General features: G+C 45.5%; 1 protein-coding gene across 3 annotated transcripts in view; it reads right to left on the bottom strand.

Moving 5' to 3' along the window:
• The window catches only part of MTUS1 (microtubule associated scaffold protein 1), a 123,063-nt gene that overhangs the window by 28,426 nt on the left and 69,527 nt on the right, over nucleotides 1–25,110 (bottom strand). For 2 of the 3 annotated variants that reach the window (XM_040418781.1, XM_040418782.1), the window contains one exon: nucleotides 4,214–4,280. In XM_040418781.1, coding sequence (XP_040274715.1) covers nucleotides 4,214–4,280 — 67 coding nt within the window. Of the gene's footprint in view, nucleotides 1–4,213; nucleotides 4,281–5,190; nucleotides 5,425–25,110 lie in introns of those variants that run through there. The other variant, XM_040418783.1, reaches the window with a different exon arrangement.

The following is a 25,110-nucleotide window of genomic DNA, read 5'->3' as shown; positions in this document are numbered from 1 at the left end:
TTTAAATGGGGATGAACAGTAAAGCAGGAAAACAGTAAATACAAGTTAGAATTAGACCTAGAATCAAGCCAACAACACACAAGGAAAGTCTATCAAACCTTAGTTTCCTGCTCCTTGTCTTAAACTCCAGTTCTTTAAACTCCACTTATTCACAAGCTCACTTAGTACAGGAAGCCCAGGTAGAGTGAGCTCAGGAAGAGTTCAGCAGTGCAATTAATAGCACCTAGAAGCGCAAACCACTTAACAGGTAACACAGCAGGTACAAAGAGCTGTTTCTGCTGGTGGAAAGAGCTTGGCATTACTCAGACTACTCAGATTTAGAAACAGGACCCCTTGTGCAAGAAGGATGAGCCTATACTCTCTCCCCCCCCCCCCCCCGCAGCCAATCACTGGCCGCGGTGGTGACGCATCATGTGAACATTTGTCATAATGTAAGGGGAACTGGTCACCACCGCGGCAAGTGATTAGCTGCAGGTGGTGTAAACCATACGTTTCCAGCAAGGGAGCCCAGTGGATCACTGCAGGCAGGGAGGAGAAGAAGCGGGGAAGCAGGTACATGGGCTTCCCTTTACAGGTCCGGCAAAGTGGTGGTGGTGTGGGGGAAGGGGGGGGAATCAAAGGCGTACAGAGGCACAATATGGCCCCAAGAAGTCTATGGGTGCCTAATGACAGCAAGAATTTTAAGAATTTAGAATATGTGAGGAACAAAAGGAACTTTTATACTTTTATAAATCCACCAGCGTCTCGACAGATCACAAAACCTTGTAAAGAGAAGCCCTATAAATTCTCAGACAGCTATTCTATTCATCACGTCATAGGGAAGATAGCGACGTGCAGATTGTGGATGGAAAGTATTCGTAACGGGTTTCTATCTTCTTACAACACCCTGGATAAAAGTGGATGGAAAACATATGTTCACTTATCACTGTGTTAACCCTTGCAGTCTTTCTATAGCATTTTTAAATCTTGATGGGAACAGGTTTTGGCCAAGGAATCACTGAGGCAATATTTAGCCCATTGTGAAGATGAGGCCATCAAGCACTTCAATGTTGCAAGTGGATTTTTCCAACATGCCAAGATGAAATCTCTTGGAAACCCCGTCACCATGTCTGACCTACATCATTTTTCTGTTCTGTGAAAGAGGACAAGAGATGCAAGCAAGATACAAGGTCAATCCAAGGCTGGACAGAAATAACACTAGTATGATAAGAGGTGTAAAGGAGCTTGCCTCCTTCAAAGGCCACTCAATACAGCTGTGATACAAAGCAAATAGATAAGAAGTTCCATTTCAATTCACTATTTAACCGCTCAATTCCCAGCAAAAGTGCCCCAGGGAGAAGTGAAAAGTTTTTAAAGGCCATTACCATTTATGTGCCGCAATCACCAGCTCTGTATGGGAACAAGTGATAACTTGTGTCCATAGAAATCCATTGTTTCTGGGCAGCAGATCACACTTTAAACAGCAAATCTGTTGCCCAGAAACAATGATTTAGGTGACTGCTTCTGCAATGCGTTCACCCAATGAATGAGCGAACGCCCATCAGGTGATCAGCAGGACCCTTACACAGAGCAGTTATCGGGAAGGAGCGTTCCTAGGAATTGTTCAGCTGACAGTTATCTCTCCTGAATCACCCATACAAATACTTTCGGATCAGCAAAACACGTTATCAATGGGGAGAGATCCACTGCCGGCGCCTTATCTCCTGGGAGAACAAAAAGGATCAGGTGAAAAACGTCAGTTTAGGCCTGTTTTACACTTGCGTTGTCATTTTCTGGTATGGAGATCTGGCAGCGGATCTCAAAACCGGAGAAAAACGTTTCCGTTTAGTCCCAATGCATTCTAAATAGAAAGAGATCCGTTCAGGAGGCATCAGGATCGCTTTCCCTTCCGTCAGCATTCCGTTTTGTGACCGGACACAAAAATGCTGCAAGTGTGTCCGGTCAAAAAAACTGAACAAACCAGATCCATCACTAAAAACAAATGTAAGTCAATGGTGACGGATCTGGTTTTTCAGGATCTTAAAAAACAGGATCCGTCACACATTGACTTTCAATGTATTTAGTGACAGATCCAGTTTGGTCGGTTTCGATTTCACAAAACAGCATCCTAACGGAACGGATGCATCCTGATGTGCAAAATCAAAATGGATCCGTTTAATTCCGGTTTTGAGACCCCCTGCCGGATCTCAAAACCGGAATTAACAACGCAAGTGTAAAACAGGCCTTACCCGACCCAACACATTAATGTATATCAAAAGTCAGTATACCACAAAGTCTTAGAGACATTGGGAGAGATTTAGTAAAGTGCCAAAATCATTAAAGGGGTTATCCCATCTTAGACAATGGGGGCATATCCTAGCGATATGCCCCCATTGTCTGATAGGTGTGGGTCCCACCTCTTGGACCAGCACCTACAAGGAGAACGGAGCAGAGAAAGTTGAGGAGGGCGCACTGCGCATGCGCAGCCGCCCTCCATTCATTTATATGGAGCCGCCGAAAATACCCGACCGCTGGCTCGGCTATTTAAGTCAGCCCCGTAGAAATGAATGGGAGCAGTGGCCGCGCATGCGCGGTGCGCTCCCATTCCCTTCAATGGGAGAGGCAGGGAGCTGCGCCTGGTGGTGGACTGACCCCGGGAAACCCGGGGTCCTCCAGCCACAACTCTCCCCGGCTCCGTTCTCCTTGTAGGTGCGGGTCCCAGAGGTGGGACCCGCACCTATCGGACAATAGGGGCATATCCTAGCAAAATGCCCCCATTGTCTAAGATGGGATAACCCTTTTTAAAAGCCTCCCACCATTTAATAAATTGTCCTTTGGCAGTGCATGCGACCGCAGAAAACATGGTATGGACAGGCATAGATGTGCGCCTTCATTTATTCCATTTTTTTGCCACAAGTTATGGTAAATCTGTCTAAACCTAGCTGATTTTTTTGTAACTTTTTAAAAGTCATGAAACACCAGTTTTGGTTTAAAGCCATTGATAAATTTCTTTCCCCCCCAAAAATAAAATTGGACTTCTACCAGAAATATAAAAGTATGTTTTGTCATTTTCTGATGTTCTCATGGTGTCCAGTGAACTAGAACCGATACCCTGTAATAAAGAAACAGTGAAACTCAAGAGCTGTGACAAATACGTGTCAGGGAGAGGTTCACTTTTCTTTTCTCCATACCAAGTCTTTGACAACTGACACGGTCAAGGCTCTCAGATGGCGGGCTAGTAAAACTGCATGCAAGTTAACAACACTACAGCCATGTGAAGCTGGTCAGAGATGTGTGACCATCTCCTAAGCTTTGATGCAGAGCTTGTTGACCATCTCCTAGATTTCAGCAGTGCTTGGTGTACCAGGAGCCGCTTACTCCCTCTTACCATAGAAATAAGACCGGAGTCAGCCAGACAGCCAAAATGAATAAAGATATAGGTTTATTTCAAGGGAGAGTCCCTTTAAAGGACATTGGTGCAGTCTGGTCTCAGAATGATAGCACTTAAAATGCTTTGGCATTGCTCAGACTTTTGAGCAGTGCCAAAATAAGACATTTTAAGTAATCAAATCAACAGCAAAGTGTTTGGCTTTATTCATCCCGATAAGGCTGACGGTACAGACAGAAAGACACCCTGATATCAATGAATATATCCCCCAACCAGAAAGAACATTATGAAACATTTCTGTCAAGAAAACAAATGATATCAATCGTAATTAAATGAAATTTTTGGCCATTTCGGTTGTAGAAAAAAAGGAATAATCGTAGTCTTATAGGTATGCAATCTCTCAGCAGCACCTAAGAGGGTTGAGCACCCTCCTGTTATTGAAATATGCGGTGGTCTGAGATAAGACGTCACCAATCTCATCTTTTCATACGTATCGGCAGATGACATCAGCTTTATATATTGTGAACAGTCTTAGACAGTGAAAAAGTAGCCTCGCTGTGCAGGAGGTCAGCAATGAGATAACTGCCAGGAATCCGATGAACCCAGGGTCAACTAACAGGCTCTAGAGAAATTCAGAACTCCAGAGTTTCCATGGGAATGTGCCTCAGGGGGGAAAAGCCATTTACATTACTTTAAAATATTTAACTCTTTGGAAGTAAAAAAAAAAGAGAGTTAGTCAATGAGAAGCATGCAAGAATTTACCTTAATAGGGAACTATGCACAATTTGTCTACAAAAGGCACCAAGATTCATTGATCTTAAACAGTTGAGAAGTTAGTGAACTTACGCAAGTCTCCCCGCAAGTTCTGAAGTTCCTGAGAAAACTCTTTACGTTTCTTCAGAGCCTCTTCTCGCTGCAAAGACAAGAAAAGTTCTACAATGAGCACATGGATCTTTCAGACTTCAAGATTTCATGCATCGACGGCGGATCTAACAACTGTTCTGGAAGATGGATGCACTTGACTGCTTCTAGACCAGATACACCTGCAGAATGGTGGTCCCTGCAATACAGCACCAACGACTATGGACGCTAGAGCCAGGACAGACCAGCCTGCCCTTTGTGTTTGCTCAGAAGTAAAACAACAGATAAACTTTACAATAAGACAAGATGTAAAAAGGCAGAACCACCTACATTCCTCCCATAATGAACACATGTTGAACTCTGGCCATTGACTTTATGCCAAGAAGGACTGCATATTAATCTCACAAACGTCTCTGCACTGAAACAACGATCTGCAAGATTTATCTTCCTTGCTTAATGAAACCAGTGTCCTGCACCCCCCCCTTCCTCTTGCGGAGCGCATCATCTCCTATGTGAGGAGGAATCTGTATTAGTATAATTGAATGGACACAATCCACCCCCCAGAGAGCATAATTCCATTAAGTCTGCATACAGGGAACTTTGCATACAGTAAGGGGCAAAATGCATTTAAAGTCAAGCATCAGGATCATAGAATTAGGGGAGCTGGAGACTAGTGCAAGAAAAAAAAAAGTGTACAATCATCTCTTATGAAGAACAAAGCAATCCCTGGATGACGAAGGAGTACGAGCAGCCTCACCGCTTATATTCAATATCCGCCTGGAGACGCTCCTAGATGTAAACAGGGCTGAAAAGGGAAGATCAAGGAACTGCAAGCGTCTTCTCTGGTTATGGGTCCTAGGCTGGCGCTGCTCCCTTTGCTGCAGCAGCTGGAAGAACTCCATGATCAAAAGTGAAAGGTATATACATAGAGATGTATAGAAAAATAAAAATGCGTTAGTTACCCGGGTTGCAGTGCATGGGGCGTAGACGCAGAGTTTGCTGCTTGAGCAGCCCATTCTGTATTGCCAAGGTGTACGCTCCTGGAGGACACACTGCAGCCAAAACTGGTCTGGCCACATTTAAACAGCAGCTGCTAGGAGTTCCATAGGACTGGCCGCCTGACACTCATGCTTTGCAGGTTTCCTGTGCTCCTTGTACCGATCCCTCCCAGCTCCCAACACATACTGCAGTCCCTTCTCCTGGCACCAGCAGCCCGTGATTACTTTAAGCCACAGCCCCTTTCGAATATGAAAAGCGAGAGGCAGACATTAGCCTGATCGATTGCCACTTACTCAAATATCAGCCTGCATGGTAAGGGCTGACCTCACAGCTTGGAGGCTTATATTTAGCAGCCATGGGCTTTCTGTTCGCCACTCATTTTAAAGGGGTCACAAGTCTTGTAATCACATACATAGCAACATTTTCTATTAAATTAGACTTTAATTTATTTTTTATTACACAGGTGCCCACCTCTTATGTTAAATTAGGCTACTTTCACACTGGCGATTTGTCTTTCCGTTTGTGAGATCCGTTCAGGGCTCTTACAAGCGGCCCAAAACAGATCAGTTTGGCCCAAATGCGTTGGGTTTGCCTCCGTTCTGTCTCCATTTTGCTTTGGAGACGGACACCGAAACGCCGTCTGAGGAAACTGAGCCAAACGGATCCGTCCTGACACACAATGTAGGTCAATGGGGACGGATCCGTTTCCACTGACACAATCTGGCACAATAGAAAACGGATCCGTCCTCCTTGACTTTCAATGGTGTTCAAGACGGATTCGTCTTGGCTATGTTAAAGATAATACAAACGGATCCGTTCTGAACGGATGCATGTGGTTGTATTATCTGAACGGATCCGTCTGTGCAGATCTATGACGGATCCGCACCCAACGTGAGTGTCAAAGTAGCCTTAGATTTGTCATATCTTTCTTGCATAGATTTGTAACAGCAGTAAAGACTGAAGGGGAGCAATTCAAAAAGCACAAACTTGCAGATGATACATCCATGGCGGCTCTAGAAGTGCAGCTCATCATACGAGGTGCTATTCTCATTCACATGGAAGCAGGCAGAGGTGACTGGAGCCTTTCACTGCCCCCTGAATAGGGATGAGCGAACCTGAACTTTACAGGTTCGGGTTCGGCGTTCAGGCGGTGGAGGAATCCTGTTATGGATTCCATCATAGACTGAACGCAAAACTGAAGCCTTTAAGAAGCATTCCGTTTTGATCCGTCATAATTGAAGTCTATAGCCAAGCATAACAGATGCGTCCGGTTTCCGTTATGCAGGACTTCCGGACTTTCTTTTCCGCCCTGTATAACGGAAACAAAGACGGATCCATTATGTTTGGCCATAGACTTCTATTATGACAGATTAAAACGGAATGCCTCTTAACGGCTTCCATTTTGCATTCCGTCATATAATTCTGTTATAATGGAATCCATAGCGGAATTCCTCCACTTCCCGAACGCAGAGCCTGTAACCTACATGGGCCATGATCATTACTTTGTCTTGCATATCTCCAGTATGGTCTCGAAAGCCTGAGACACTGGGGCATTATTCCTCTGGATTTTTGGCGATTTTTTTTCCGCAGGGAGTTTCTATTCAACAAAACATCAAAAAGGATATATGCACACGGCAGTGCAGTTCATGTGGATTTTCTGTGCGGATTCCACAGCATTTACACACCAAAAATCACGTGTGGATTTTGAAGAGGATTTGCCCCAGATTGCAAATGTGAAATCCGCACAAAAAAAAAAAAAAAAGAGGTAAATTTCTGCATGGAAAACAGATTTTCCAGACGAGAATCAGTGAAGAAACGTGCAAGTAACATGCACATATACATGTAGCCTAGATATGGGGGAGGGGAGGGGGGGGGGGGGGAATAAGATGTGTGCTTGCGACAATTGCTAATAAAGGGAACGTGTCACCAAGAATATATGAGCAGCATGTTATAGGGCAGGAGAAGCGGAGCAGACATATATAGTTTTGTTTTTGTGGGAAAATATTCAGTAAATCCTGCAATTTATTAATTTAAACCTATGCTTTTTTACACTTGGGAGTCACATGGGCGGTCCTATCAGTGATTGGCAGCCTTCCGTGTGTGCTTAGTCATGTAGAGTTATCTGTCAATCACGAAGTAGCTCCACCCACATGACCCCTAAAAACATAAAAAAGCAAAGGTTTAAAATTTAAACCAAAAACTCCCAGCATGCCTTGACAGCCTACAACTATTAGGGCATGCTGGGAGTTGTAGTTTTGCAACAGCTGGAGGGCCGCAGGTTGACCATCCCTGGTTTAAATGATTAAAATTACAAGATTTATTGAATCTTTTCCCACAAAACTATACATCAATCTGCTCAGCTCCTCCTGCTCTATAACAAGCTGTCTGAACTCATGGTGACAATTTCCTTTAAATCCGGTAACAGTTGGAATTTGAGATCTTGTGCAACAGTCTATGTCAGGGATGCCGAACGTGTGGCCCTCCAGCTGTTGAAAAACTACAATGTCCATCATGCCTGGACAGCCTTCAGCCATCAGGGAATGCTGGGAGTTATGGTTTTCCAACAGCCGGAGGGCCACAGCTGGGGCATCCCTGGTCTATGTGAACTGCCAGCTTAAAGGGAACCTGTCATCAACTTTATGCAGCCCATACCAACTGCAGAATAAAGTAGAGACAGGTGAGTTGATTTCAGAGGTCTGTCATTTATAAGTTAAAAGTAAGTGGTTGCTGAGAACCGACATCACAATCATTGCAGACTGGGCCTGGAAAAGAGTCCCGGCCACCTGAGAAGAGTCCTGGTTATACATGAAGTCCTGCCCACCTGCTGATGACTGACAGACAGTCTTCTACCTAGTTTTCTCCCTTTCTCTCTAGGAGACAACTGAATCATCAGCAGACGGGTGAGAGCAGATGATTATGTATAACCAGGACTCTTCTCAGGTAGATCTGACTCTTTTCAAGGCCTGTGATGCAATGATTATGATGCTGGTTCTCAGCAACCACTTACTTTTAGCTCATGAGTGACACACCGCTGACATCTGCATTTCTGTCACTAGGTTATGCTGCCCTCAGTGAGGTCGACATAAAGTTGATGACAGGTTCCCTTTAAGGAGGACCAGTCACCATAAAAATGCAGTGCAATCTGCAGGCAGCAGGTTATAGCGCAGGAGGAGCGGAGCAGATGATATATATCTTTATAGGAAAGATTTACACGTTATATACCATATCTGCTCATTCTATGCTGGAATACCATGGGGCACCCTACTCCGGGATCGACAGCCTTCCCTATAGGACTGTGGATACACGTGACCCCCAAAGCCTGTGCCTCTGTTGCCTGCACTTGGAATCAGATTTGCTTACCTAATACCGGCACTGCTTTCACTGGTAACAGGAGCATATTAGGGAAATGCTTTGTACGCAATCCCCTGATGTAAAATGACAGTCATTGCAATCAATAGCCAGTTCGCTAATAGTGATTTATAAGAACTAACATTACAGATTTATGAGAGCGGATCTGGATATTACAGCGCAATCTGTACAGTAGGCTGTAACATTACTAGACTGTATTATGGATTTATCAGGTACATTAAGCCTATAGAAATCTGAGCTGTGATATAAGTTTCTAGGATATCATTACTTATTGATACCGCTCCAGATAATAATGCAGGCTCTTAACCCTTCCACCACCAGTTACCCAACAGTCGTAGAAATGCACAGTGCTCTCCGATTGACAGGACATCAGTTGGGAGTATTACTGCTTGGTCTCTAGTAAATTGGTTCTAAGCATCAGCCAGTCTACTCATCATCCTAATGACACCAGTAAAGCTCAAGGAGGGTTATCCGGGAAAGAGCTAGATGATTTATGAGGCGTTGACTCATGTGCCACATTAAAGGTACCTGCACATGGTGCAGATTTGTACACTGAAAATCCGTATGAAATAAGACACCAAAACCGCACATAAATCCGCACTATTTATTGCAGTGTGTTTGGCGTGTTTTTGTGCTGTTATTATCCGGTTTTAGTTGTGGATTTTCTTTTTAAGTTAATAGTCCTAGTGACGCCTATGGAGAAAACCATTCTACAGAAGGTGCGGAATCGCACAAACAAATGACATTCAGCGGATTTGAAAATCTGTACAGCAGGTCAATTTCCCCAAGGAAGAAAAAAAATAATAATTGTACATTAAATTTGTCAACTCTCATTCACTTTGCTGGTACTGTATTCCACTGCTGTTTTTCAACGTGAAAAAAACTGTGCATAATCCACATCGTGTGAAGTTGCCCTAATGTTTTAACCTAGCAAATGCATGAGTATTACCACCTAATAACATAACAGGAAAAAATTCTATCCTGCCATTATTTAGTTATATCCATCCCTGTGACCGTCACTACAGCCTATTGTATGGACAATCAATCAGCTTTCCTAGACTCCTGCAGTGATAAAGCTCTTATTAAAGGGGTTGTCCGCTTTTTACTATTGATGACCTATCCTCAGGGTAGGTCCTAGGTCCTGAGGAGAGGTCATCAATAGTAAAAAGCAGACAACCCCTTTAATTCAGTGCCCTGCCCTCAAACCACTGAATAAGTAGATTTGCCCTTTAGGATTCTGGAAAAGAAGGGTGACAAGACAGGTGAAGGTTGTACTAGTAGACTTAAGGTGGCCATACACCTATAAAAGTGATCTGCCAAAAGCTGAAGTTCCACATGCTCAACTATACTCCCACCCCACACACCACCTGCTAGGACAGAGTCGGGACTGCCCCTGTCCAACTTTACCCTTACAAACACCTACGGCGGTCACTTTGCTAAAGCAAAAACGATAACTGTAAATGGGCTAAATAAAATACTTAAAAACATACAAGTATGAGAACAAAGACTTTTTATTGGCAAATCACTACATGTTTTCTTACTTCAAAATGAAAGAATGAGGTAGTAACAGAACATGTACAGAACACCTACTAGTAGCTACTTGTGACTTGCTGTGTCTCATATCACACTTTGATGTCCTAAATGTTGTCAAATGGTAACCACAGAACCACCAGATCACGCACATCATTAGGCCCATTGATGTCCTGAAACCAAGTGTAAGTCTCTTTGTTAGGGCTCATTCAGACGGCCGTATGCTATCCGCAAAAATGCGGATCCGTTTTTTTGCGGATTAGATACTGACCCATTCACTTCTATGGGGCCCTTTTCTATTCCACGATTCCGCAAAACAAATGAAACATGTCCTATACTTGTCCGTGAAAATCAGGAGATGGCCCCATTGAAGTCTATGGGTCAGCAAAAATACTGAATGCTATCCGTTTTTTTGCGGATCCGTTTTTTTGCGGATCCGCAAAAAAACGGATAGCATTCAGTATTTTTGCGGACAGCATACGGCCGTCTGAATGAGCCCTTACCATGAGCTTTGATAGACATTAAAGGGGCACTAGTGAACATAGAACATTAGGAAGCAGTGCAATGTACTTTTGGGTTGAGTTAGGACTGGAGATATTTGGTTAAGCATATATTGCTCATCGAGAGCTATCCCAGCGTACATGCCAAACAGGTCTACAGGATTACAATAACCTGATGGGGCTAGGGGTAGGTCCACATGCGGCAAGTACTTTATCATATCCGGCATAGTCGGATACAGCGGTGCACCACCGGATCGCCACCGACTATAATGGGATCCAGCATAAATGCCGGCTTTCGACAGTGAATGCATTGGTATTTGTCCAGCTGAAAGCCACCATTTATGCACAAGAGCCACAAGGCCCCTGTAAGATTGCATTATAGTCAATAGGAATACAGCTATGCCAAATATGATATCTCTGCAGACGAGAACCTTCACAGACCTCCTTACAGATGCTATAAAAAGAGCATTGGATAGACGTCCACAGGGATGTGCTGCCCACAGACAAGGAAACTGTCCGGACCATGTATTGTTCATCCCCATGCAGAGGGATGATTGGCCTGTATAGAAAGGGACCTAAAGGCCTCACAATTTTTGGGCCAATTATTGGGAATGCATGAACAAATGAACGCTCGTTCCCTATAATTGGCCTGTAAAATTGATCAGTCCACGAACGAGCAAAGGCCCATTCATCGGCTGATGGGAATCTTTCATCAGGATGAAAGTAAGAATTAGTCTTACCGGTAATGATGTTTCCAGGAGTCCGACATGACAGCACTACATGGAGGTTGTCTCCCCCGCCCACTATTGGGACAGGAAACAGAGAGGTTAAAAGCTCCCCCCCCACCCACCATCACCAGTGTTTTATAGATTATCACACAATAATGGGTAACATAGTGAAAAAAAGTAAAGGAAGATTACTCTAAACATTAGGGAGGGAACTACCAGTGCTGTCATGTCGGACTCCTGGAAACATCATTACCGGTAAGACTAATTCTTACTTTCCAGGACGTCCTCCATGACAGCACTACATGGAGTAGGAATACCAAATTAATCCAAAAACTAGGGAGGGACCGCAGCCTGAAGAACTTTACGTCCAAAAGACTGGTCAATATTCCCTGACACATTTAGTCTGTAATGCTTACAAAAGGTTTGGGAGCTTGCCCAGGTGGCTGCTCTACATATCTGGTCGATAGAAGCATTCGCATGTTCGGCCCATGAAGCCGAGACTGCTCTCGTTGAATGAGCCCTAATCTCCTGGGGACAGGGAAGCTCCTGGCTCTGATAGGCCTCTTTAATGACTATCTTAATCCATCTAGCTAAGGTTGCTTTAGAAGCTTTCTTGCCTTTATTGCGGCCTGAAAATTGAACAAACAGATTTGAGTCCACTCTAAAGGAACTGGTAACGTCTAGGTAGAAAAGGAGAGAACGTCTGACGTCTAGAAGATGGAACTCCTTCTCCCTTTCGGTCTTTGGGTCTGTGAAGAAAGTTGGTAGTACTATCTCCTGGTTACGATGAAAGGAAGAAGCTACCTTCGGTATAAAGGACGGGTCTAGTCTTAATATGACTCTATCTTCACAGATTGTAAGGTACGGTTCACGGATGGTGAGGGCCTGGATCTCCCCTAGCCTACGGGCTGATGTGATAGCCACTAAGAACATCATCTTTAAGGTCAGGTTTCTTAGGCTACTGTCGTGTAGGGGTTCAAAAGGTGATTTTGTTAAGGCATTAAGAACTAGCGACAGATCCCAGGGAGGGACCTGGGACCTTAGTGTTGGCCTAATCCGTGTGGTTGCCTTTAAGAACCTGCTTACCCACCGATTTTCTGACAGGGAATAGTTTAGAAACCAACTTAAGGCTGCAGTTTGGACCTTAAGGGTACTGGGCCTGAGACCCATGTTAAACCCTTCCTGGAGGAAATCAAGAATATCGCCCACACTCGGGAGTAGAGGATTCGCCGAGGTCACCTGTTTATGGCCTCTCTGAATAGTGGCTATTACTTCTTCTGAGAACCCCTGTAATCTTAACAAGTCCCTTTCAGAAGCCACGCTGTTAATTTCAGCCTGTTTATTTCCGGATTCCATATTGGACCCTGATGCAACAGGTCTGGCCTGAGAGGGAGGGGAACCGGTTCCTCTTGACTCAGGGAGGACAGGACCGGGAACCAGGCTTGTTTTGGCCAAAAGGGAGCTATGAAGATCACTTTGGCCGATTCTCTGCTGATCTTCTTTAGGGCTACTGAAATCAGAGGGAAAGGAGGAAACGCATACGCCAGCTTCATGTTCCAGGACTGAGATAGAGCGTCTACGGCCGTGGGGTGATCGGCAGGATTCCGGGAGAAGGAGGTTGTTTGAGTATTCTCCCTTGAAGCAAAGAGGTCGATGTCCGGATATCCCCATGAGGCTGTCAACTCTAGAAACACCTGTCTGTTCAAAGTCCACTCGTTTGGATCTATAAAGTGTCTGCTGAGGAAATCTGCCGACTGGTTTTTTGAACCTTGTAGGTGTACGGCTGAGATTGACAGCACATTCTCCTCTGCCCAGGAAAAAATCTTGTTTGTTAGATTCTGGAGGAGAGGGTATCTTGTTCCTCCCTGATGTCTGAGGAAAGAGACTGCTGTCATGTTGTCTGACAGGATTCGTATGTTCTGTCCACTCAGAAGATCCTGACTCTGTCTGAGAGCTTCCCAAACGGCCTGAAGTTCTCTGAAGTTTGAAGACCTGTTTTTTATGGTCTGGCTCCAGGTTCCTTGGAAATAGTAGATTCCAACCTTTGCCCCCCAACCCTGTTGGCTGGCATCTGTAGTTACTATGACATACGGATTTAGATTCCAGGAAACGCCTTTTGATAGGTTGCTTGATGTCTGCCACCAGTCCAGGGATCTTCGAGCATTCTCCTTTATAAGGATCCTCCGGTCTATGGATCGGTGGTCTCCGTCCCAGACCGATAGAATCATCTTCTGCAGGACTCTCGTGTGATGTTGACTCCACGGTACTGTAAATATGCAAGATGTCATCAGGCCCAGGATGCTCATGGCATTTCTGATGGTGCACACTGATTTCCCCTGAAATGCTCTCAATTTCTTGACCAGGTTTTGTTGTTTTTGAGGTGGAAGAAAAGACCTCTGTAGGTTTGAATCTAGTAGTGTTCCCAGGAAGATCTTCTTGGTCTCTGGTAATAGGTCCGATTTTTCCCAATTTATGATCCAGCCGAGATCCTGTAAGAGGGATATTGTTGTCTGGGTTTGTGACGCTAGAACCGGTGCAGAGTCTGCGGTCAGGAGGAGATCGTCCAGATAAGGTACAATCTTTATTCCCTTCAGCCTGAGGAAGGCCACTATCTCTATTATCAATTTTGTGAACACCCGGGGGGCTGTTGATATCCCAAAGGGCAGGCACTGAAACTGATAGTGGTTTACTCTGCCTGCTTCCCTTACTGCAAATCTTAGGAATTTTTGGTGGTCCGGATGTATTGGTACATGGTAATATGCATCTTTTAAGTCTAAGGTGCACATTACCGCTCCCTGAGAAATGAGGGGTGTTGTTGATCTTATTGATTCCATCTTGAAACGACGGTACTTTATGAAGACGTTTAGAGGTTTTAGGTTGATTATAGTTCTGAAAGAACCATCCGGCTTCTTGACCAGGAATAACCTTGAATAGAAGCCCCTGCCTTCCTGACCCGCAGGGACGCGAGTCACTGCACCTAGATTTTTTAGTTTTGCGACGTCTTTTAAAAGATTTTCCTGTTGTGTACCTCCTCCGTACCCTGTTAGCACAAATTTGTGTTGCGGAATAGATATGAATTCTATCTTGTACCCTTCTTGAATAATTTGGAGCACCCAAGGATTCTGAGTTACCTGGCTCCATGCTGGGAGAAAGGATCTTAATCTCCCCCCGACTGGTCTGGCGTCATTGTTTGTCCTGGGAAGTGTTGGGGTTAGGCAGAAATCCTCTGCCCCTACCCCCTTTAGGATAGGACCATCTCCCTGATTTCCCCTTATCCTTATACGCTTGGTTTTTTGGCTGGAATTTTTTACGAAAAAACTGCGTCTTCTTAGTTTTAGTCTCAGGAAACCCTATCTTTTTATCTGAGGCCTTCTCCAGAATTTTGTCCAGACTAGGGCCGAACACGTATGATCCTGAGAAGGGGATTGCACATAGCTTATTCTTTGAGGTGAGATCACCAGACCAGTTCTTCAGCCACAAAGCCCTTCTTGCGGTGTTCAGAAGGGCCCCGCCTTTAGCTGCGAACCTGACTGACTCTGCTGAGGCGTCTGCTGTAAAGGCTGTCGCCATCTTTAGGAGCGGGATAGTCTCCAAAATGTCTTCCCTGGGAGTTCCCATTGACAAATGATTCTCCAGCTGAGATAACCACAATAAAAGGGACCTAGCCACTGAAGTAGCTGCCACGTTAGTAGACATCAAGGCCGCAGAAGCTTCCCAAGATTTCCTCAGGAGACCATCGGCTTTGCGGTCCATGGGGTCTTTCAGCTGGGAGGAGTCTTCGAATGGGATCGCTGTTTTTTTAGCTACCCTTGCGACCGGGGCGTCGATTTTGGGGATTTCTTCCCAAATTTTAGTGTCCTCTTTGTCGAAGGATAAACGGCTTTTAAATTCTCTAGGAATAAACAGCCTTTTTTCTACATCCTCCCATTCATCCAGGATCATTTGTTTTAGGCTAGAATTTAAGGGGAACACCTTCCTCTGTTTTGTAATCAGGCCAGCAAACATCTCCTCCTGAATGGATCTCTTAGCTGGTTCGTCTGAGATATCCATAGTCTGTCTAACTGCAGTTAGGAGGGAATCCATATCCTCAGTTGAGAAGCAGTACTTGCGTCTCTCCTCATGGGATGAGGAAGGTAAGGACTCCTCTTCTTCCTCCTCCCCTGAATATTCCACCTCTATGACCTCTGTGTCTGACTCCAAGATTTCCCTAGGTCTTTTAATCCCGGTGGTCTGTTCAGCCACCTTAGGCGTTATTAAGGAGGAAACTGACGCTTTGACCTCTTCCTTAATGATGGCTCTAATGTCCGTTAAAAGGGACGACTGTTCCTCTTTCATCATTTTGTTAATACAATCGGTACAAAGCTTCTTTGTATATGACTCCTGAAGCCTTTTATTGCAAATAGCACATCTCCTGGGCTTCTTTTTGATGTCCACCTTTAGGGTAGGATCTTTCTCTCCCTAGGAGACATGGTGATAGAAAAAACAGGCCATAAATCCCTGAGCCTATCACTATCCCATATGCCAGCTTCACCACATGTAGTGCTGGGTTACTCACATGTCCCTGGGCAGGAGGGTCTGGGGACTGCTCTCTCACACCAGACGAGTCCATGACTGAGGGACTGACACCTAGCCCACCAGACTTTTAAATGCCACTGGCACTTACCCCTCCTGACGTGGATGCTCCTCCCACAAATTCTGGATGGACGCGAGGCCGTTCGCTAGGCCTCCAGCGTCCCTCGCCGCTTGGGGATCGTCCGCAGGGCGCCGCCATGCTGGTTTCGGCGTCGGAGGTCACGCGCATGCGCACTCCTCTGCCGGCGCTTAGTCGTCACTTCCGGTTCAGCGCCGAACCCGGAAGTGAGAAGAGAAGCGCTCCGGTTCCCGCGCGATCCCTCCTGGAGGAGCGTCCTGCAGCCCAGAGCCCCAGCGGGGTTGCGGCTACCGTATCCCAGCCCCTGGTATACCCGCCTCCAGCCGCGAGTCGCGTGACCCACAGGTACTGGAGAGGGCTGGGAGGCTAAGGGACCCCAGCATAGGGGTTTTAGCCCGGCGAAATAGAAAAAGAAAAAAGGATTATACAGGTCTACAAGAGACCACTCTCTGCCCTGTCCATTATTGGGACAGGAAAAAACACTGGTGATGGTGGGTGGGGGGGGAGCTTTTAACCTCTCTGTTTCCTGTCCCAATAGTGGGCGGGGGAGACAACCTCCATGTAGTGCTGTCATGGAGGACGTCCTGGAAAGATACTTAAAAGGGGTTTTCCCCATCTCAGACAATGGGGGAATATTGCTAGGATATGCCCCTATTGTCAGAAAGGTGCGTGTCCCCACAACTACACCGAGAATGAAGCGCAGAAAGTTGTGGAGGGCACACTACACATGTGCAGCCGCCCTCCATTCATTCCTATAGGGCCACCACATAGAAATGAATGGAAGCGGTGGCTGCGCAAGCGTGCTGCACTCCCATTCAGTACTATGGGGAGAGCGCTTGGTGGTGGCTGGACCCAATGAAACATGGGGTCCTCCGGCCACCACCTTCCCCACTCCATTCTTGGTGTAGGTGCGGTTCCCAGAGGTGGACATATCAGACAATGGGGGCATATCCTAGAGATATGCCCCCATTGTCTCAGATGGAAATACCCCTTTAACTATCAGCAGCACATCTCCCTGTGAAGAGAGAATGAGGAAGGAATGACTGCAGTAGCCATGGTTTCTCCAACATTTGAAGTCTGCACCAGTCTGTGTAATCAGGCCAGTGCAAATGAGCGCCGATGGAGGGGTTCATCTATCGGCGCTGGCACTGCCCGATCGGACAGTTTAATAGGGCACTTCACAATAAAATTGCTGTCTTTTACTATGAAAAACAAAGCCTGAGAAGTTATGGAGAGAGCCCATAGAAGCTGCTGAAATCAAATGTCTTATGGACTGCATATACTAAACATTTCACATGCTTTTAAAATATCCAACCATGTTGCTATAGTTGTGCAACTGGTTATTCGTGGTGAAACCCAGGTGACCAGGTCCTAAATAATTTGGATATCTCTGCTCATTAAGGTTCATGTATATAACATATTCCAGATAATTAAATCTAAAGCTGACGTGATCATTCCATAAGGACGCCTTTACAAATGTCAGCATGCCATACCACTACGTGTGTGAAGATGTCTAAACTTGAATGGTTTGCAGCTATTTACATTGAAATAAGTCGTCCTACAAAAGATCTAAGACATCCTAGTTGCTGTAGGGTGGTCCCCAAGCAGACTTCAAAGTGCAAACTGTGTTACATAGAACTGATTCCCAATACAGGGAGAATACAAATTACAGGAGGAGAGAAATCTGAAAGACTAAAGTCCCTTTTACACCGGCCAATTATCGGGAAGAAACTTTTGTCAAAACGCTTGTTCCCAATAATTGCAATTCTGTGTTTCGGCCACGGTCAGGTTTCCAGTAGTGGTTTTAAAAGCCAAGATCAGGAGTGGACCATAAGGGGAGAGAAAGCATAAAGGACAAACAACTTTATTTTTTTAAATTTTTTTTATTCATTCACTCCTGGTTTTCTCTTCCAAAATTGCACCGGATACCAGATTGTGTGGTTGTAGCCTAAATGTGCCGCTGAGCAAGCGGTCGTTCGTTAGGTGAAAGCACAGTTGATGCAGCACCCAAAATCATTGGATTTTGGGCATCAGCTCTCCCTGTGTGAACAGGTATCTGCTGCCTAGAAATGATGAATCTGTATGGGAACAATCAATCACTACTACATGTAAATGCAGCTCTCACCCCCTCGGATGATCAGGCATCATTCCTGATAACTGCCTGTTTAGTCAACAGGTTTTACTGAATCTTTTCCAACAGATATATCAATCTGCTCAGCTCCTCCTGCTCTATAACATGGTACTTTCAGATTGCACAGGTCCTCTTAAAGGGCAGGTCCAATGCTGCGGATATCCCTCCTGGATTAGCACCTGGATATCACAGTGGATTACAGTGGAAGGGATTCAAACAAATATCAAATCTCCAGCAGATCAATTTCTGCCATGATTTCCCCCCCCCCCCAAATATCAATAGTGCAATCCACCACAAATTGGCATCTACAACATTCTGAGCAAAATCTGTCAAAGGATTTGCAGCAGATTTTTCTGCCGCCTGTGGACCTACCCCAAGGACACATTCACACTGCATCTGTAGACTGGAAAAGCTTCCAGGGCATGTGTTTACCGTATCCATAAAGGTGGCTGACGAGACAACATTTCGTATACACTGTATAAGACTTGCAGATCACTGCGCTGTACAGATTACTTTTTAATTTTTTAATTTTTTCATCATGGCAGCATATCGGCGACACATGCCACTGTATGCCCTACACATTGCAGGTACATAGTGAACTGAAGCTAAAAGCTAATTTCTAAGGGCTCATGCAATCTAATGTATTTTTTTTCCGCGTACGTTTTTTGGTTTTGCGGCCCATATGTGGAACCATTGAAGGGAGCCTGTAACCTCAAAAATGCATCTACACCCGCCAGCAGTACCTCATAGTAGCCCGCAGCCTGTTAATAATCATATGTTTCATCCTGTTTTATCCTCCATCAGCGCTATAGTGCCGGCCAGCTTGAAGTCAAGGTAACCATGCCCCCTAACCGTCCCCTCTTGCCTGAGAGTGACAGCCTGCAGTGCGGCCGCGATTCCCCAAGTCTCGCGCATGTGCGGTGCGCTCTGTAGTAATGTGCTATCCCATCTCCTACTGCCGCTGTTAGCCGGGTTTCAGCGGTCCAATGCGCATGCACGAGACTTGGGGAATCGCGGCTGCACTGCAGGCTGTCACTCTCAGGCAAGAGGGGACGGTTAGGGGGCGTGGTTACCTGGACTTTAAGCAAGAAGGCCACTGCCCCCTTGACTTCAAGCTGGCCGGCTCTATAGCGCTGATGGAGGATAAAACCGCATTTGTTTAACTTACGCAGCATCGGACAACAGGATGAAATATATGATTAATAACAGGCTGCGGGCTATGAGGTAGTGCTGGCGGGTGTAGATGCATTTTTGAGGTGACAGGTTCCCTTTAACTTCAAAAGGGATCACAAAAAAATGAAATGACTGTGTGCATTCCATGTCTGTATTCACGGACAAGGATAGGACTGTTCTATTAGGGGCATAACGCATGTGGACGGTATCCGTTTTGCAGATCCGCAATTTGCAGACCGTAAAACAATGGTCATGTGCTTGAGCACTAAAGTTATAATAGGGACGTATATTGGGGTCTATATTACTGAAGCAACACGGACTCCATGTAGGTTTGCTGCAATATCCTTTTCAGACAGACAACTGGAAACTCGTCCGTATTCTGGATGGTGAACACGGATGACACTTTAAACGCACTGCACACATATGGAGTCCGCTCAGCCAAACAGAGCATGCATGTGAATGGAGAAGTGCGGAGGGACGGCTGTTGGGCTAATTAAAGGTGCAGGTGACCACATGTATTTGCTGGGATCATCCAAATGATTAGCACGTCCTTGGCCTCATTCAATTATATAAACTATTACTGTAATCAACCGGTGACGAGGACAAGTGAGAGCATTCAGACAACTACTGACAAAACCCACCATTAATAGACCCTCTAACAGGGGACAAAGGCCACAGTCTAAAGCCCATTAAACAGGATGGAGCTGATAACCTATCCTTCTTCAAGATACAAGATAACCCGCAGGATTTTCTTCATTTTCATGCAATGACATAAAGTACTTTAAGTGCCCGAGGCCCTGACAGAACAATGGAAGGCCACCAGAGCTTATACAGGGCACAGCCAGATAAGGGCTTATCAAGAACGCACAGTTTATTTTTGGGCAATGCTGGGGAAACTCTGTTCTGTGTCAGAGATGTACAAGGAAATGGCTGCAGAATGACTGTACCAACCATAAAGGCTGGGCTCACATGCTGCAAGCCAGAGTGCAATCTGTGACCAGCCATAGGTGCTTGCTGCAAATGAATAGAATGGTTAGATTTTATTGATGAGAATTGCTGTCCTTGTAAATAAATCTGACAAGCTAAAATGTTTCATCAGACAAGGCCTATCAAAAATGACCGCACACTACTGATTTTTTATTCAGCATCAGCAAAGTCAGACTGCAACCAATTTTATGAAGGAACTGTCCACATTAAAGGTTCACACTGTATTTTCACAAAATGTGAAATTTTATTTAAAGAGGACCTGTCACCAGTCCTGACATACATGTTTTAGTAACTACTTGCATTCCCCATGTAATATCAATTCTGGAGCATCTATTCTTATGACTATGCTTTGTCCCTTTACTGTATTACTCCGGCTAGAAGTTTACAAAAATTGTCAGAAGTCTGTAGTAAAAGTACTGCTGGGTGTTACAGGTGGCTGATGTTTCTGACTCCGTCCAATCAGTGCTGCTGGTGTCAGACTGTGCAGGGACACGCCCCCATCTGGCAACACCCAGCTGTACCTTTACTGCAAGCTGCTAGGAATGCATTCATAATTTCCAGTAGACATAATTAAGGAATGGCACAACACAGAGCCATGAGAATAGAGGCTCCAGAATTGGTATTACATGGGCAATAAAAGTAGTTACTAAAAAAGACATGTCAGGAGAAGCGACAGGTCCTCTTTAAGAGAATAGTGTAATTAGCACATTTCTACATCACTTTATTTAAAAACATGCCTGCATCCAGCTGAAAAAAAAGCTGTAAAGTCATGGCCACCAAGGGTCTCACTTCCACCTAATTTGCAGTCCACTCCACTTGTTAGGCTTGATCCCTCTCTAGTAACAGACGGTTCACAGGAAAAGGTGTCAGAGCTAGCCGAGCTCCTGAGCCCGATAGAAGCACTGCCTCTACACAGCTTTTGAAGAGTAGAGAAGTTCCTCTGGGTGTCTGCAAGTCTAATCTACCCTCCATATCAGCTTTCTGAGTTCCCTAGAAAACAAAACTAATATGGTGGGAAGAAAGGGAAGTGAGGTCGCTGCATACAGTAGTAGCAGATTCCATAGAAAGGACACACCCACTGCTTGTGAGAGAAATGCATCTAGCTGTGCAGCTGAAAGGGGGAAAAATAGGGCTGAGGAAAACATTAGGAAAGGCCAAAAAGCCTTTTCCTTCACAGTTCAGATTCTACAAGCAAGAATAGCTATTTATTTTTTAAACTCAGGTATGCGTTACACATGGTCAGTATTTGGTATCTGTATCTGCAAGCCAAAACCAGTAGTGGGTTCACAATATAACAGAAGACGACATTTTGACATTATATTTTTTCTTCGTTCCATTCCTGGTTTTGACTTTCAAAAAAATAAAAATAAATAAATACTGCCCACTTGAACGTGGCCTTATTGTATAATTATTTGCAACGAGCTTAATTATTAGGTTACATAGTTCTCCAAAGTTATAGCCTGTACACAGACTTTTGGACATTTTATATATTTGAGTAGATAACCAGCAAAACCCTGACCTGGCACATAACTGTCTAGTTTTGTGGTTCACATGGTCTACATTAGATATAAAACATTCTTCTGTACCTATTTAGATCAACTTGACCATGATGTAACTCTACAGTGGGTTTCTATCATGTCCTATTCCTTAGCTTTGCGAATGAAAGAGGTTTTCCAAGAGAAGAATATTGACCTATCTTCAGGATAGGTCATCGGAATCGGATTGGTCCTGCCAATTAGCTGTTCGAAGAGGATGTGGTGCTCTGCTGAAGATGCGGCCTCTTCCTAGTTCAGTCATATCAAGTTCATTGGTCACATGGCCTATATGCAGACCAGTCCCATCCAAGTGAATAGGCCTGGGCTGTAATACCAAGCACAGACACTATACAATGTATGGCGCTGTGCTTGGTATGCTTTGAGGGTGCAGCACACACCAGAGCACCGCGGCCCCTGAACACAGCTGATCTGAGACAGTGCTGGACCTCCACCAATCAGATACTGATGACCTGCCCTGAAGGATCCCTACTCCCTGACAAATTCTTTAATGAGATTAATATAAAGTTTTGACAAACTGCTTATTTCTTTGATCAGATAAGCTCAGGGCTTAAACAGATCTACAAATATAAACAATACTTAAAAAGGTTATTTAAGTGATTGTCCAGCTATTTAAAAAAAATTCAAAATGTTAAAAAAAAATGTAAGCACTGACACTCAATGATCCCCTAATGTTCTGACCAGGCCCGTCGCTAACGGACAGGCAAAACAAGCAATTGCTTGGGGCCCCGAGCTGGCCCGGGGCCAAGCAGAGCCGGCGCTTGTTTTGCTTCCTTTAATAGAGAATAGAATTTACCATCGGATCTGGTTAGAATATACCATCGGATCTGAGTTTTACGAGCTCAGTGAGATCGTAAAAACTCAAATCCGATGGTATATTCTAACCCCCAGGCGTTCCCATGATGACAGGGACGCTTGCCTGGGGGTTAGAATATACAGGGCCGCTCATAGCAGTATCTTACTTTGTCTTAGCTCCGGTAATAGCAGGCAGTGCGGGAGGCGGCGCTCACTCACTGACGTCACGCGCCTGCTCTTCCCACTAGGCGGCACAGGCGCGTGACGTCAGTGAGTGAGCGCTGCCTGCACTGCCTGCTGTTACCGGAGCTAAGACAAAGTAAGAGATATCCAAATAATCCAAGTAAAGAGCTCAGCAATGATTAAAGTTAAAGTAGTTACTGATTAGTTTATAAATATACTGCTGTGAGCGTCGGGGAGAGGGATCTGTGGATGGCACTGTAGGGGGCCCCTACAGTGCCATCCACAGATCCCCCCCCTCCCCTAAACAGGGCCATCCGCAGATCCCCCCTCCCCTAAACAGTGCCATCCACAGATACCCATCATGGCACCGTTTAGAGGAGGGGGGGATCTGTGGATGGCACCGTTTAGGGGGGGGGGGGATCTGTGGATGGCACAGTTTAGGGGGGGGGGGGATCTGTGGATGGCACAGTTTAGGGGGGGGGGGATCTGTGGATGGCACCGTTTAGGGGGGGGGGGATCTGTGGATGGCACCGTTTAGGGGGGGGGATCTGTGGATGGCACCGTTTAGGGGGGGATCTGTGGATGGCACCGTTTAGGGGGGGATCTGTGGATGGCACTGTTTAGGGGGGGGGGATCTGTGGATGGCACTGTTTAGGGGGGGGGATCTGTGGATGGCACTGTTGGGGGGGGGGGGGATCTGTGGATGGCACTGTTTAGGGGGGAGATCTGTGGATGGCACTGTTTAGGGGGGAGATCTGTGGATGGCACTGTTTAGGGGGGAGATCTGTGGATGGCACTGTTTAGGGGGGAGATCTGTGGATGGCACTGTTTAGGGGGGAGATCTGTGGATGGCACTGTTTAGGGGGGAGATCTGTGGATGGCACTGTTTAGGGGGGAGATCTGTGGATGGCACTGTTTAGGGGGGAGATCTGTGGATGGCACTGTTTAGGGGGGAGATCTGTGGATGGCACTGTTTAGGGGGGAGATCTGTGGATGGCACTGTTTAGGGGGGAGATCTGTGGATGGCACTGTTTAGGGGGGAGATCTGTGGATGGCACTGTTTAGGGGGGAGATCTGTGGATGGCACTGTTTAGGGGGGAGATCTGTGGATGGCACTGTTTAGGGGGGAGATCTGTGGATGGCACTGTTTAGGGGGGAGATCTGTGGATGGCACTGTTTAGGGGGGAGATCTGTGGATGGCACTGTTTAGGGGGGAGATCTGTGGATGGCACTGTTTAGGGGGGAGATCTGTGGATGGCACTGTTTAGGGGGGAGATCTGTGGATGGCACTGTTTAGGGGGGAGATCTGTGGATGGCACTGTTTAGGGGGGAGATCTGTGGATGGCACTGTTCAAATTTCATGCACATTAAATGCAACAGCAGTATTTGCACTGTAAACCTCTTTTTTTATTTATATAAAGTGTGGGTGAACTTAAACTGTATGGCTATACTGTGGTTCCTGTAGGCTTTGCGTGCGTAAGGTGAGGGGGGCCTCCATGTCTATTTTGCTTGGGGCCCCCAAATTCCTTCAAATGGCCCTGGTTCTGACACTTCCTGGGTCTCCAGTGGGTTCTTACTTTCCACTCCCTCTCAATACAGACATTAAACCACTGCAGCCAGTGATTGGCCAAGGCTACTTTCACGCTTACGTTGTTGTTTTCAGATACAGAGACCCGGCAGAGGATCTCAATACCAGAAAAAACGTTTGTTTAGTCCTCATGCATTATGAATGGAAAGAGATCTGTTCAGGAGGCATCAGGATGTCTTCCTTTTCTTCAGCATTCCGTTTTGTGATCGAACACAAAACCGCTGCAAGCTGCTGTTTTGTGTCCGGTCATAAAAACCGAAAAAAAAAGGCACTTATAGGAGTCTAAAAAACCGGATCAGTCACTCATTGACTTTCAATGTATTTAGTGACGGATCCATTTTTTTTTTTTTATTTCACACAACCGCATCCTGATGTGCAAAATCAAAACAGATCAGTTTAATTTTGGTATTGAGATCCTCTGCCGGACCTCAATACTAATATTAATGATGCAAGTGTGAAAGTCGCCTAAAATGTCACATGTACATGACCCACAACAGCCAAATGATTGGCTGCAGCATTCACATGTTCATGCAAAGACCATGCAGTAGAGTCTGTCAGGGAACCCAGACCTGGAACTGCAGTGTTGGGGATAATGGGGGTCAGTATTAAACAGATAATGTTTAAAGGGATTCGGTCATCAGAAATGAGCCCTATAAGCTAAACATATGGCGATGTCCCTTGTAAAACACAGAATC

The sequence above is a fragment of the Bufo bufo genome, chromosome 2, assembly GCF_905171765.1.
Source record: "Bufo bufo chromosome 2, aBufBuf1.1, whole genome shotgun sequence".
NCBI classification, from domain to species: Eukaryota; Metazoa; Chordata; class Amphibia; order Anura; family Bufonidae; genus Bufo; species Bufo bufo.
This window is presented reverse-complemented; position numbering and strand designations above follow the sequence as displayed.